General features: G+C 41.9%; 5 protein-coding genes across 8 annotated transcripts in view; 3 read left to right on the top strand and 2 right to left on the bottom strand.

Annotated features, from left to right (window-relative positions):
* Window positions 1-135: 135 nt before the first annotated feature.
* GstT1 (Glutathione S transferase T1) lies at window positions 136-1,230 on the top strand. The gene is made up of 4 exons (XM_017250517.3): window positions 136-336; window positions 404-506; window positions 564-880; window positions 940-1,230. Exons 1-4 carry the CDS (start codon window positions 219-221, stop codon window positions 1,086-1,088), a joined length of 687 nt encoding a protein of 228 aa, XP_017106006.1. The 5' UTR covers window positions 136-218; the 3' UTR covers window positions 1,089-1,230.
* Window positions 1,231-1,388: 158 nt separating this feature from the next.
* LOC108131499 (glutathione S-transferase theta-1) lies at window positions 1,389-4,497 on the top strand. The gene is made up of 4 exons (XM_017250398.3): window positions 1,389-1,559; window positions 1,618-1,720; window positions 1,781-2,097; window positions 4,255-4,497. The coding sequence occupies exons 1-4, from the start codon at window positions 1,442-1,444 to the stop codon at window positions 4,401-4,403; spliced, it is 687 nt and encodes a 228-aa protein (XP_017105887.2). The 5' UTR covers window positions 1,389-1,441; the 3' UTR covers window positions 4,404-4,497.
* Window positions 4,498-4,600: 103 nt separating this feature from the next.
* LOC108131457 (glutathione S-transferase theta-1-like) lies at window positions 4,601-5,492 on the top strand. The gene is made up of 4 exons (XM_017250336.3): window positions 4,601-4,752; window positions 4,806-4,908; window positions 4,973-5,289; window positions 5,350-5,492. Exons 1-4 carry the CDS (start codon window positions 4,635-4,637, stop codon window positions 5,490-5,492), a joined length of 681 nt encoding a protein of 226 aa, XP_017105825.2. The 5' UTR covers window positions 4,601-4,634.
* Window positions 5,488-7,767, bottom strand: LOC108131456 (retinol-binding protein pinta). Of its 3 annotated transcripts, none has more exons than XM_070278669.1 (4): window positions 7,634-7,767; window positions 6,342-6,683; window positions 5,903-6,275; window positions 5,488-5,841 (listed from the first exon to the last, which is right to left on the bottom strand). In XM_070278669.1, exons 2-4 carry the CDS (start codon window positions 6,647-6,649, stop codon window positions 5,587-5,589), a joined length of 936 nt encoding a protein of 311 aa, XP_070134770.1. In that variant the 5' UTR covers window positions 6,650-6,683; window positions 7,634-7,767; the 3' UTR covers window positions 5,488-5,586. The 3 variants fall into 3 exon arrangements, with proteins under 3 accessions (XP_070134770.1, XP_017105824.2, XP_070134771.1); XM_017250335.3 differs by having other exon boundaries at window positions 7,595-7,765; XM_070278670.1 differs by lacking the exon at window positions 7,634-7,767 and adding an exon at window positions 7,431-7,566.
* Window positions 7,768-8,658: 891 nt separating this feature from the next.
* Window positions 8,659-12,783, bottom strand: part of Mmp2 (Matrix metalloproteinase 2) — a 70,462-nt gene continuing 66,337 nt past the window's right edge. For both annotated transcript variants that reach the window (XM_017250606.3, XM_017250607.3), the window contains 5 exons: window positions 12,555-12,695; window positions 12,054-12,199; window positions 10,449-11,167; window positions 10,239-10,380; window positions 8,659-10,181 (listed from right to left, as the gene is read on the bottom strand). In XM_017250606.3, the coding sequence (XP_017106095.2) occupies window positions 9,640-10,181; window positions 10,239-10,380; window positions 10,449-11,167; window positions 12,054-12,199; window positions 12,555-12,695 (1,690 nt within the window). In that variant the 3' untranslated portion in view covers window positions 8,659-9,639. The remainder of the gene's footprint in view (window positions 10,182-10,238; window positions 10,381-10,448; window positions 11,168-12,053; window positions 12,200-12,554; window positions 12,696-12,783) is intronic.

The following is a 12,783-nucleotide window of genomic DNA, read 5'->3' as shown; positions in this document are numbered from 1 at the left end:
ATTTCTTTTATTATTTTATCTAATAACATAGCTGTTTCAAAATAGTATTATTCCCCGCCTTTTAGCAAAGACACAAACCAGGAAACAATTGGTGATTTTAGGGACCAGTGTTGGAAAACGTCAGAATTGAACCTTGAACCTTTTAAACATAGAAACCATCTGATCGAACTACATATTTGTGTTTACTATTTCATAAGTTGAATTTAGGAATATCTAAGATGGCCAAGAGCATTAAGTACTACTACGATTTTCTATCGCAGCCATCCCGTGCGCTGTGGATTGGAATGAAATTGAGCAAGACCCCTTTCGAGGATTGTCCCGTGGCCCTTAGAAAGCGTAAGTTTGAGGATCTCATTTGCCGGCTAAAGTAATCTATCCAAATTTTGATTCATTTTTCTACCAGAGGAGCAACTTACTGACGAGTACAAGAAAATAAATCGCTTCCAAAAGGTCCCAGCCATTGTGGATGGTAACTTCCAGCTTGGCGAGAGTGTCTCCATTGTTCGGTAAGCCTACTTCTATTTTTATGTTTAAAGACCCGTTTTTTAACCATTACACTGTAGATATCTCTCGGACAAAGGTCTCTTCAGCGAGGCACTATACCCGAAATCAGTGGAAGGTCGCGCCCGTGTGGATGAGTTTCTGGAGTGGCAGCATCTCAATGTCCGGCTGGTGTGTGCCTTGTTCTTCCGCAGTGTCTGGCTCTTACCTGCTAAGGGATTGGCTCCACCACCAAAACCTGAGACGGTTCAAAAGCTAATCAAGGACGTGGAAGCTAATTTGGGACTCGTAGAGCGAATCTGGCTGGAGAAAGACTTCCTAATTGGCGATAAACTCACCGTAGCAGATATCTTTGGAGCTTCCGAAATCAATCAAATGAGTAAGGAAAAGATTTTTTATTTTTAAGAAATTCACATCTGAACTCTATACTTTTTCCAGAGCTGTGCCAATATAATGTGAGCGAGAAGAAGTTTCCCAAGGTGGCCAAATGGCTTGAACGCGTCCGGGATGCCACAAATCCTTACCACGATGAGGCTCATGCCTTCCTCTACAAAACCTCCAAACAAAAAGCCAGCGCGAAACTGTAATTTGTTTGTTTTAAAATTGTATAAAAAATTGTCTGATTATGTTTGCATTTATTAAGCTTGTAAGACATCACTGCAACCTGTTTGTGCCTTGTCTCGATTATTTTGTTTTCAATTATACTTTGGCATATCAATTTGAACATAACTCTTTGTTTTTAATGGGTTTAGTTTTAAGCTATAGAACCGGATTTCCTAAATTGAAAATTCTCCTTTGGAGCGGGACAACTCTATAATTAAAGCTCATAGCCAGTGCTGTAAGTTGCCGTTTGAAATGTTCATCTCTTTTTGATCAGCTGGAAAGCTTATTTAGTGTTCAGTTTATCAACATACACAGCGGGTGCCAATTCTTGAGCATTATGTCCTCTCCAATTAGGTTTTACTTCGATTTGTTGTCACCTCCTTCCCGAGGACTGTGGCTAGCCTTGAAGTTCAGTCCAAAACCAATCGAATTCTGCCCCATTGCCCTTCGTAAATGTAAGAGTCCTGTGCAAAGAATTCATGATTCTCCTGTCTACATAAGGAATTCTTTTAGTCGAACAGTTGACCGAAGAGTACAAGAAGATCAATCGTTTCCAAAAGGTGCCTGCCATAGTGGATGGGGACTTTCACTTGGCTGAAACAATTGCCATTATTCGGTAAGTATTTTTCCTCCAATCTCTTGGAATTTAAACTCAATTCCATATTCCCCCATAAAGTTATCTCGCCGACAAAGGTCACTTTAGCGAACAGCTTTACCCGAAATCCATAGAGGCCCGTGCTCGAGTGGATGAATTCCTCGAGTGGCAACATCTCAACATTCGACTCGCTTGCTCAATGTTCTTCCGGGATGCTTGGCTATTACCCATCAATGGTCTGGCGCCCAAACCGACATCAGAGAAAATTCAGGAGCTGATTAGAACTGTGGAGGAGAATCTGGTCCTCTTGGAAATTTTCTGGCTTAGTGACGACTTCCTCGTGGGCAGTACACTGACCGTGGCGGATCTTCTTTGTGCCTCCGAAATAAATCAACTGAGTAAGCCTTTCAACGTTATAAATATAAAAAAAGTTATGGTTTTATATGATTGTATATTAACTAAGTTTTATGGAGAATCGTTGTACAAATCTTTTAAGGTATTCCGCTAAAAAATCTGATGATTAATGGCAAAGTTATAGCCATCGGCGGGGTCCATATTGTGCTTCCATGCATTTTTCCACATTTTGAAGGGAATCCTTCAGAAAATTTCATAAAAAATCTAAAAAAAATTAGGTTTCCAGGTTTTGATGCAGATTTGTGGAGAATTGATCTACAAATCGTTTAAGGTATACCGCTTAAGAATCGGATGATTATTGGCACAGATATGGTCTTCTCTGTGGGTCAAATGGGGCCTCCATGCATTTTTCCACATTTTGAAGGGGATCCCTCAGAAAATTTCATAAAATATCTCAAAAAAATGATGTTCTCAGATTTTGATGCAGATTTTTAGAGAATCGATCCACAAATCGTTTGAGGTATTCCGCTTAAGAATCGGACGATTATTGGCAAAGATATGGTCTTCTCTGTGGGTCAAATGGGGCCTCCATGCATTTTTCCACATTTTGAAGGGGATCCCTCAGAAAATTTCATAAAATATCTCAAAAAAATTAGGTTCCCAGGTTTTGATGCAGATTTGTGGAGAATTGATCTACAAATCGTTTAAGGTATTCCGCTTAAGAATCGGATGATTATTGGCAAAGATATGGTCTTCTCTTTGGGTCAAATGGGGCCTCCATGCATTTTTACACATTTTGAAGGGGATCCCTCAGAAAATTTCATAAAATATCTCAAAAAAATTAGGTTCCCAGGTTTTGATGCAGATTTGTGGAGAATTGATCTACAAATCGTTTAAGGTATACCGCTTAAGAATCGGATGATTATTGGCAAAGATATGGTCTTCTCTTTGGGTCAAATGGGGCCTCCATGCATTTTTACACATTTTGAAGGGGATCCCTCAGAAAATTTCATAAAATATCTCAAAAAAAATGTATTCTCAGATTTTGATGCAGATTTGTGGAAAATCGATCTACAAATCGTTTAAGGTATACCGCTTAAGAATCGGACGATTATTGGCAAAGATATGGTCTTCTCTGTGGGTCAAATGGGGCCTCCATGCATTTTTCCACATTTTGAAGGGGATCCCTCCGAAAATTTCATAAAATATCTCAAAAAAAATAGGTTCCCAGGTTTTGATGCAGATTTGTGGAGAATTGATCTACAAATCGTTTAAGGTATTCCGCTTAAGAATCGGATGATTATTGGCAAAGATATGGTCTTCTCTGTGGGTCAAATGGGGCCTCCATGCATTTTTCCACATTTTGAAGGGGATCCCTCAGAAAATTTCATAAAATATCTCAAAAAAATTAGGTTCTCAGATTTTGATGCAGATTTGTGGAAAATCGATCTTAAAATCGTTTAAGGTATGCCGCTTAAGAATCGGATGATTATTGGCAAAGATATGGTCTTCTCTGTGGGTCAAATGGGGCCTCCATGCATTTTTCCACATTTTGAAGGGGAAAATGAATCTCTCAGAAAATTTCATAAAATATCTCAAAAAAATTAGGTTCCCAGGTTTTGATGCAGATTTGTGGAGAATCGATCTACAAATCGTTTAAGGTATTCCGCTTAAGAATCGGATGATTATTGGCACAGATATGGTCTTCTCTGTGGGTCAAATGGGGCCTCCATGCATTTTTCCACATTTTGAAGGGGATCCCTCAGAAAATTTCATAAAAAATCTAAAAAAAAATGTATTCTCAGATTTTGATGCAGATTTGTGGAAAATCGATCTACAAATCGTTTAAGGTATTCCGCTTAAGAATCGGATGATTATTGGCAAAGATATGGTCTTCTCTGTGGGTCAAATGGGGCCTCCATGCATTTTTCCACATTTTGAAGGGGATCTCTCAGAAAATTTCATAAAATATCTCAAAAAAATTAGGTTCCCAGGTTTTGATGCAGATTTGTGGAAAATCGATCTAAAAATCGTTTAAGGTATTCCGCTTAAGAATCTGATGATTATTAACTAAGATATGGCCTGATATTCTCTGTGGGTTAAATGCCTCCATGCATTTATTCACATTTTGAAGTGGATCCATGCCTCCATGCTTTTTAAAATATATTAAAACTAATTGAACTAATTTATGTATATTCCAGAGATTTGCCACTACAACGTCGATGAGAAAGTGTTTCCAAAAGTTTTCAAGTGGCTGGAACGTGTTCGTCAGGCAACCAATCCCTACCATGATGAATCCCTGGCTTTTATAAATCACAAGGCCAAGCAGAACACTCTAGCTAAATTATAAAATTAAAGTTTTAGTTTATATATTGTAATGGCTGTTTTAAAATGTTTATACGGATTTTTTTCAAAGACTGTGCAATAAAACTTTCTATGTGTTTCAAATTATCGCGCCAAGAAAGAGACCACTATATTGTATTATTTAGTAGTTTTGGAAAACGACGATCAGAAAACTTTCTCTTGCATTTTAAAAAGCTTTTTTGGAGATTTATTTGTTTATTTCTAAAGATCGGTCGGAATGTCAAAGGCAATTAAGTTCTATTATGATCTTCTGTCGCAGCCAAGTCGTGCTCTATGGATTGGATTGAAACTGAGCAAGACTCCGTTCGAAGATTGCCCCGTTGCCCTCCGAAAACGTAATAAATAAACCATAAATTTAATTAAAAATAATTGAGGTTCTGCTTTCCAGGCGAGCAATTGACTGAAGAATACAAGAACATCAATCGGTTTCAGAAGGTGCCGGCCATAGTGGATGGTGATTTCCATTTGGCGGAAACCATTGCCATTATACGGTGAGCATATTCGATTCATTTTCATCGAAAATGTATAAATTGAAGAAGTGTTTCTGTGGTGAAGCTATCTGGCGGATAAAGGTCAGTTTTGTGAGACGCTCTACCCAAAATCCATAGAAGAACGGGCCCGAGTGGATGAGTACTTGGAGTGGCAGCACCTCAATGTTCGTTTGGGCTGTTCCCTCTATTTCCGCGATGCCTGGTTATTCCCCATGAATGGTATAGCTCCCAAACCGAAACCTGAAAAGATTCAAAAGCTAATCAAGGGTGTGGAAGACAACCTGAAACTCCTAGAGACACTTTGGCTGGAAAAAGACTTTCTTGTAGGACAACATCTCACTGTAGCGGATCTCTTTGGGGCCTCGGAAATAAACCAATTAAGTGAGTTGCCAAAAAATCTAGATTTTAAAAGTAATTGTTTAATTTTCTTTACTTTTCCAGAACTTTGTCAGTACAATTTGGATGAGAACAACTTTCCAAAGGTGGCCAAGTGGCTGAAAAATGTTAGAGAAGCCGCCAATCCCTATCATGACGAGTCGTTGGTTTTTGTTGAAAAGAAATCTAAGCAAACCTCCAATATTTAAGTTAGTCAATGATTAATTTAGTTTTTAGTACCAGTTTGTGTTCATTTTTTGCAACGAGAAATATTAAAAAATTGACTAAAAAACTAAAAACTAACTAGTCGATTTCGAGTTTTCGGAAGGAGCCTTCGATTCCGAATAGAGACTCAGCATTAACCGGTTGTCCTCGTCTTAGCTTTTCATTGGTACCATAGGACACTTCCTCCTCGAAGAAAGGCTTGTAGGATGTGAGTTTCGTCTTCCACGTGTTGACCACATCCTGGATGGTTCCATTGCTGCCACCATACTCGGCGGGCAGGCAATCCTTGGGCACATATTCATATAGACTTTCCAGATTAGAGTGAATGTGGAACTATATATTGGGATATAAACTTTAGTTAATATTGTGGTTTAAAATTTAAAGTATAACTTACCCTCTTCTTAATCTTGTCGCTCATCAAACTCTTGGCAATGGACATAATCTTCTCGGCACTGGCGGGGGCATTCACGAAGTGGAATCCTTTGGGCCTGTAGGGCAAAGCCTTGTCTCCCAGGACAGCCAGTTTCTTGATCAGCACCACGTCGAATTGGAGTATATGACCTACGCCAACGCCCTTCATGTCAATGATCTCCACGAAGCCGGACACCATGGCATTGTCGTCCTCCCGTATCTGAATCTCACCCAACATGGTGCTGATCTGAACAACCTCGGCAATGGTATACTTTTTGGAATCATATTGGCCGTAGCGGGAGATGTGGATACGAGGACCGTCTGTTTTCAAAGGCTTTGGCAGTCTCAGCAAGCAACTAGGGTGGAAGTAGTAGTACATTAGTGATATATATTTAAGAAAACACATTTTAATAAAGCCTCACCCTGTGTCCAGAATAGCCAACTGCTTTTCACCCACAAAACGATTCTTGTACAGCTCTGGCACTGCTCCTCTCATGGCATAGAAATTGTCCAGCTTTAGTTTCGTCTTCTCCAGACTGTATTTACAGCCCCGCAGGAAGGCCACCAGGAACTGGGCATCCTGGCGAGCCTTAAGATGTGGCTGCTTCGAGATCCAAGTGCGCAACGTGTCGATATCCTCATCGATCCTCTCCGGCACCTCGCCCAGCTCGTCCTGTGCCTTTTTGGCCAGTTCAGGACTCAGGCGACGTATGGTGTTGGCGTCCGACATGGTAATGGTCTGTTCCCCTTATCCTTATCAACACCTGTACGATGCAAAGCATAGGTTTGATTTATTGAAATTTTTCCAGGTGCGATTAGTCAACCGCGGTGGCTTTCGGCCCCCGTTTCCGCCTAGTTATGACAGTAACTGGTGTCTCTGGTGGTTCGATAAGATAGTACCCTCACCATATGGTTATGCTGCTAATTTCGACCAAGTCTTTTAAACATTTTGGTAGTATTTTTGATTAGATTAAAACAGGGAGCTCTTAAGATTCAAATCCGAATTGGATTCCCGGTTAGTCACAATCATAAAAACGGAACATATTATTAAGAGCTTTATTATCTTACTAATTCCTTTGAAATCATCTCCTATTATGCATTTTTTTTGTGAAATCTAACAAGCTTTTGATTGATAAATTTATTGTGCATTTTCATTCAAATGCAAAATAAGCTTAAACGACTGTCACTCACAGTAAAAAGTCATAAAAGCTGCAAAAATATCTTGCTCTAGTTATTTGTCCATTCATCTTTTATAAAAAAATTAAAACTCTTCTATAATATATAGTTAATGACTTCTTGTCAAACTTTTTTGATTAGATTAACTGTTTGCACTCAAAAGTGTATGAAGATTTTGGTAGAATACCCGTCATAAAGTCTCTTTTTTATCAGTCATGATGAAACAAATTCTAAGCTGAATGAAAATACCGATTTGTACAGGGGTTTCACTAAGATTAGCTGGCATGTTAGTCACAGGCTTATAAAATTTTATGTTTATTAGCTTGGAAGCTCACAAAATATCGGGCATCAAGAACACACTGTCCCGAAGATATCGCTTATCAGGAGGGATCACCACCGGCTCACTCAAGTACACCCACACCTAAGATATTTCGGTTTGCCTTCGGCTTGTCGCCGGGTTGGCGGTCTAGCTGGGTTTACTTTTGCGACCTCTACTCACAATTGTTTTTAATTTAATATTATACAGATGTATACAGACCAGATATGCATATAAGTTTTTATATTATATATATAGTATGTGCTATGTATTCGGGTACGCCTCCTCCTCGCGAATCGAAATTCGAGTGTATGATCAACCGCCGACTCTGACTGTGGGCGCGCGACTGTCACCGCCTCGGAGTGGAAACGCCGATTTTGGGTCTGGTCTGGACTGGAATTGTAGAATCGGATCGTAGAACTTGGGGCACCGGAGAACGGTGTGGATGTGAACGTCACGGCAGACGGTGACGCATAAGGTAATGACAGACCCCTATATAACAGGTAGGGTTGCGGGACATGAGCGACCCAGTGAGATATTTCACAGTGTACCTATTACTGGAGCAGCTGGTGACTATTAGAGAAAATATAAAAAATAATATGTATAAATGTATACATATTAACACCTTGTGTCAAACGGCAGCTAAATGCTACATGATAAGATAGTGTCCACGGAGGCCATTTACGGTTCTGTAATCTCATTACAATACCATTACGATCAACAAGGAATTGCCGGGGGCTTGGGGGCTTTAGATAATGGCTTTGTCCGAAAGATGAGCCGACAGGAAGTTGTCATTTCGAATGGACATACCCAATATATACTATACTCTGAAAAGTACTCAGTACTTTCACCCAGTCAGCCGGCGTTTTTATCAGTGCACTTACCCTTTGAGATCTCCGTCGGGCTTGTCTATATATTTTGATAACGATATTATCGCCGAACATGATACATTTGTTTATTTCTGTTATACCATTTTAGCTGGCTCATTGAAACAATACCAACGTACACGTTTCGATTTCGAATTCGTATTTTTAGCTTTATCATGATGGAAGTGTCGAATTTATGTAAGTCGGGGCCGTCATAATTGAGTGGGAGTTTATCTATATTTTCATAGAGGTTTTTTTGTGAGGTAAACACACCTATATAGACTTTAAACGTAAAGCAATTATGGGGTGTTTGTCATTATTGTATACTTGCCAATTTGTTATAGTTTTTGTTTTATTTTTCCCAATTATTTAAACTCAAAATTGCCAGTTCTGAATTGAAACATATTCTTTTTATTGATTCGTCTCGATATATTGTATATAAAAAAGTTGGTTTACAGCTGAAGTATCATTTTTTTAAGATAATATAAAATTAAACTAAAGTATGACCAAAAATGCAACTTCTTTGTTTTGTTTGTCCTCTTTTTTGTCACGGGTTTCTCTCGTTTACAATCGCACTGAATTTATGATAATATCACATTTACACATATAAAATTAAATTAGAAAGTTTAGTCAAAACAAGGTCAGAGGATCAGACCAGGGGACGGCTCTCAGCTAGACCCTGGATCTATCCCCATCAAAAAAGCAATACTATACTTATTTATAAGGCAGTTGTGGTATCGATTTTCAACTTGGAATTTCGACTCGTCCTGTACTACATAGATGCTGCTTGCACACTGTTCTCGCATCCTTAATGCTAGTCACTTATTATTAGGATAGTATATGTATAGAGTATATCTTAGTCGTATTGTTTATCTGCTTAGATCTGGTTAAACAGCCCTGCTATTTGTCGAATAGATGGCGCCAGTGTGCACAATTGGCAAGTGTCCATGAATAAATCAGCCAAGTGGCAGGTCCTAGACACCATATGAAGGATATCCTGCATCTATATCCGACCCTCACTAGGCTGCTGATTTATTTCGTACTTAATTCTAGTGAAAGGCCGTTCGGTGTCGTCTTTGGGGGCAATAATGCGCCAGACTGTCACACAGTTGCGCTCTGCTTTTAAATAATAACTTTATATGTAGTTCCTATCAGATCTGTTCGGCTCACTGATGCTACAGAGTGTCTCCTCTATTTCTAATTAAGTTTTGAGCTTTTGAGAATCGAATTCGAAATAGGAATCTGTAACAATAAAACCAAAAACGTTTCCTACAACTCCCGCGCTTATCCTTATTATTTTTTTTCGTAATTATGCAAAATGGTATTTTATGGGTTTCTTAACCTAGACCCTTTCTACGAATCTTAACTGCTCAGTATTGTGGCGAATAACAGGCTAGTCAGGAGCAGGAGGAGACTGATCGGCAGGTTCTGAGTGCCGCTTCTCCCCGTTCCATCCTCGTTTTCGTCCTCGCTCTCAGCGGAAACCAACGGGGCCGTCCAGTGCTCCTCGTCCACCTCGTTGGCGCTCCGGACGCACTGCATCCACTTGTGCGAGGACGGCAGCGCCTTGGCATGGGCCACCCGCATGCGGTCGTCGTTGAACTGCCAGTAGCCCAGATTCTTGAAGAAGTACGTCTTTCCGTCGGTGTACTGGAAGGCGGCATCGATATTGTAGCCCACGCCCGACCAGATGCTCATATCCCTCGGATAGTCGAGCTCCACCTGGTTGGTGGCATCGTCCAATCGCCAGTACAGAGTGCCGCTTGTCAGATAGGTGCGATTATTGTGTCCCCACACGAAGGAGGCGTCAATGTGGGAGAGGGTGGGCGGTAGGCCCAGACTGGTCAGTGGCTTCGGGTAGCCGGGAGCCAAGTTCACCGAGTTGAACACAAAGTACTCACGACCTGAATAAGTGAATGGATGTAAGATACAATTGTATATATCCTTAAGGATCGACTTACCTATAAAGAACACGATCTGACCCCGTTTATTCTCGTAGACCGCATCCACCCGGGTCAAGTTCTGCGGCAAGGCAGACCAGTGTCGTCTAGTTTCCACGGGATACATGTTATATAGACCCTTTTGTCCAATGCGCCAAACATACTGGAGAAGAGAAGCGGTTTTGGGTTAAAATGTTAATCCTTAGAACTGGAAGAAAGACAACCACTTACATTTTTTCGGAAAATGAAGAGTTCGCCGCGAATCAAGGAGATGGCGTCGTAGCTGATCTTGCAGCTGTCCAGCTTGTGTTTCCGTGGCTTGTGGTGATGGCCGTTCCGATTGCTGGTAGTCGTATGTGTCCGGATGGGTCTCCGCGTGGTTGTGGTGGTGGAAGTGGTTGGCCTTACAGTGGTTGTGGTGGCATATCTGTTTCGGTTCCTTTCCCTTTCCCATTTCTCACGATCCAACCTTTCACGATCCGACCTCTCACGCTCCACCCTCTCACGTTCTGACCTCTCACGTTCCACCCTCTCACGCTCCACCCTTTCACGTTCTGACCTCTCACGCTCCACCCTCTCACGCTCTGACCTCTCCCACTGGAGACGACGTTCCTGCTCCCGCTGCAGTCTCCGCTCATACTCCCTATCCGCTTCCCGGCTGGGATTGTAGGGAGGATAACGTGGTGTCTGGGGATAATATCTCAGCGGTCGCATCGTGGTCGTGGTGGTGGTTGTTGTGGTTCTCGGAGTAGCATTCGGTCGGTAGGGACCCCATACCTTCTCCTTGGAGCCGTACAGCTCCTGGATACCATTGCGATCGTCATCGGGCAGCTTGCCGTCCACCTCGTTGTTCTGGTACCAGGGGAACATGACCGCATTCTGGTCCGAGGAGTGGCCCAGTCCCAGCGAGTGACCCAGTTCGTGCAGCGCCACGTTCAGAAAATTGGTTCCTGCAACACGAAAAGACATGGAATGCAACATAAATACGCTGACTGTTTAATGGCCAAGACAAGGATACGGCTGTCGGGTTTTGGCGGGTTGGGGTTTTGGGAAAAGGGGCTTGTGGTGCTACCAAGTCGCCTTGACGACTTTGTAAGTGGCATAAAAATGGCGACGCTTGCAACATTTTAAAATGGCTGCCAACGTCACGCGTCATGCTGACAATTTTTTATTGGCATTAAAAACCATTAAAAATGCCGAAGCACATCGCCATTGTGGCCATGTTTGCGGAGTTTGCGGGGTTCGCTGACGATTTATTGTGCTAAATTACAAAACGCAAGAGGCAAGAGGCATGAGGCAGGAGGCAGGCAGGATCCGAGCTGCAGGCTGCAGGCTACATGCTAGAGGAGACGCGTCGCCAGTCATGGTCCCTATACCCGCTCGCCACGGTTCATGGTTGGGGCTTCCTTCCTGCCTCATGGCCCACCGCAACGTTTGCAGCCCTTATTGATTTTGCTCGCATGTGGTTTTGGTCTGCACTTGCAGAAATACGAACAGAATTGATAGAAAAACTTATTAACAAATGGTCTAGGATAAGAGGATATGTTTTACATTGTGGGTAGATAATGATATCTCAAATTTAGCCCAAAGATAGAACTATAAAATCCTCTCTAAACTACAAAACCTAAGCTTAAAGGACCCACATTTTCTGTTAGTGTCTTTCATCACCAAACTGGGAGGAAAAAAATGGCCGCAGACCAGACTGCATCAACGCGTAACAATATTATTGCAATCTAATGTAATTAATTCATGTCAAAGGCTGCACACAATTCCGCAAGGAGGCCATGGGATATATGGTTAGTTGATGAAGTGAACTAAATGAAAACGGGGACTCACCGTGGCTATCGTCGGCATTGCCATCAAAATTCCAGGTCTCGTCGGCGTCGAAATGGGCATCCCCGCCACGGCCCTCGCCGGGATAGAAGGCGTGGGCCAGCACCTGACCGGGTCCATCGAATTTATAGCCATCGCCGTGCTGGAGCCTGGAAAAAACCATAAGATCCTGGATTAGTCCTTCAGCGATTTAGCGATCCGGTATAAAAATTACGAGCGTAGCTAAAAGGAAATCATATTCACAGCTTATCTAAGAACAAGCAGCTGCAACATAAACTCTTTGATTCAGGACAACGCACAGGACCTGTTCCTCCTGTTCGACTCTGTCCTCGGTGACATTCCATCATCGCCATCATCGTTTCGCCTTGGCTTAATACTTGGCTTATTTATCGTTCGCCTGGTTTTAAGTGCAATTTTATGTGCGTTTGGCTGGTATTTCATGTTTATGGCACTGAAGACTCACTTTTTTTTTACGATCCACCCCCCTGGAAGCCCCCTACTCACCGTGCAAAGAGTATCTGGATGTCCGCCTGCTCGTTGTACACTTCCCGGAAAGTCAGCTTCGAGTTGTTTTCCCAAACGGCCAGAGCTCTGCCCACCATCATCCGGATTTTCGTGGCATCAGGCATGGTGCGGTTGACCAAACTGCAATGAAAAAAAAATACAAAAAATCTTACATCAGCATGCTAAGATATTCCACTTTGTAAGGGACTCGGGCCGGGCATCTCTCCCC

The sequence above is a fragment of the Drosophila bipectinata genome, chromosome 2R (assembly GCF_030179905.1).
Source record: "Drosophila bipectinata strain 14024-0381.07 chromosome 2R, DbipHiC1v2, whole genome shotgun sequence".
NCBI classification, from domain to species: domain Eukaryota; kingdom Metazoa; phylum Arthropoda; class Insecta; order Diptera; family Drosophilidae; genus Drosophila; species Drosophila bipectinata.
The sequence above is the reverse complement of the archived record's forward strand: the minus strand, read 5'-3'. Positions and strand labels throughout refer to the sequence as shown.

What these genes read in the sequence shown, in the direction of transcription:
- LOC108131499 (XM_017250398.3), top strand. Translation starts at nt 1,442, where the DNA reads ATGTCCTCTCCAATTAGGTTTTACTTCGATTTGTTGTCACCTCCTTCC. An exon ending in CCCCATTGCCCTTCGTAAAT is followed by an intron (nt 1,560 to 1,617) that starts GTAAGAGTCCTG and finishes GAATTCTTTTAG; the next exon opens with TCGAACAGTTGACCGAAGAG. An exon ending in GAAACAATTGCCATTATTCG is followed by an intron (nt 1,721 to 1,780) that starts GTAAGTATTTTT and finishes TCCCCCATAAAG; the next exon opens with TTATCTCGCCGACAAAGGTC.
- GstT1 (XM_017250517.3), top strand. Translation starts at nt 219, where the DNA reads ATGGCCAAGAGCATTAAGTACTACTACGATTTTCTATCGCAGCCATCC. An exon ending in GAGAGTGTCTCCATTGTTCG is followed by an intron (nt 507 to 563) that starts GTAAGCCTACTT and finishes ATTACACTGTAG; the next exon opens with ATATCTCTCGGACAAAGGTC. An exon ending in TTCCGAAATCAATCAAATGA is followed by an intron (nt 881 to 939) that starts GTAAGGAAAAGA and finishes TACTTTTTCCAG; the next exon opens with AGCTGTGCCAATATAATGTG.
- LOC108131457 (XM_017250336.3), top strand. Translation starts at nt 4,635, where the DNA reads ATGTCAAAGGCAATTAAGTTCTATTATGATCTTCTGTCGCAGCCAAGT. An exon ending in CCCCGTTGCCCTCCGAAAAC is followed by an intron (nt 4,753 to 4,805) that starts GTAATAAATAAA and finishes TCTGCTTTCCAG; the next exon opens with GCGAGCAATTGACTGAAGAA. An exon ending in CTCGGAAATAAACCAATTAA is followed by an intron (nt 5,290 to 5,349) that starts GTGAGTTGCCAA and finishes TTACTTTTCCAG; the next exon opens with AACTTTGTCAGTACAATTTG.
- LOC108131456 (XM_070278669.1), bottom strand. Translation starts at nt 6,649, where the DNA reads ATGTCGGACGCCAACACCATACGTCGCCTGAGTCCTGAACTGGCCAAA. An exon ending in TTGGCTATTCTGGACACAGG is followed by an intron (nt 6,276 to 6,341) that starts GTGAGGCTTTAT and finishes CTTCCACCCTAG; the next exon opens with TTGCTTGCTGAGACTGCCAA. An exon ending in GCGACAAGATTAAGAAGAGG is followed by an intron (nt 5,842 to 5,902) that starts GTAAGTTATACT and finishes CCCAATATATAG; the next exon opens with TTCCACATTCACTCTAATCT.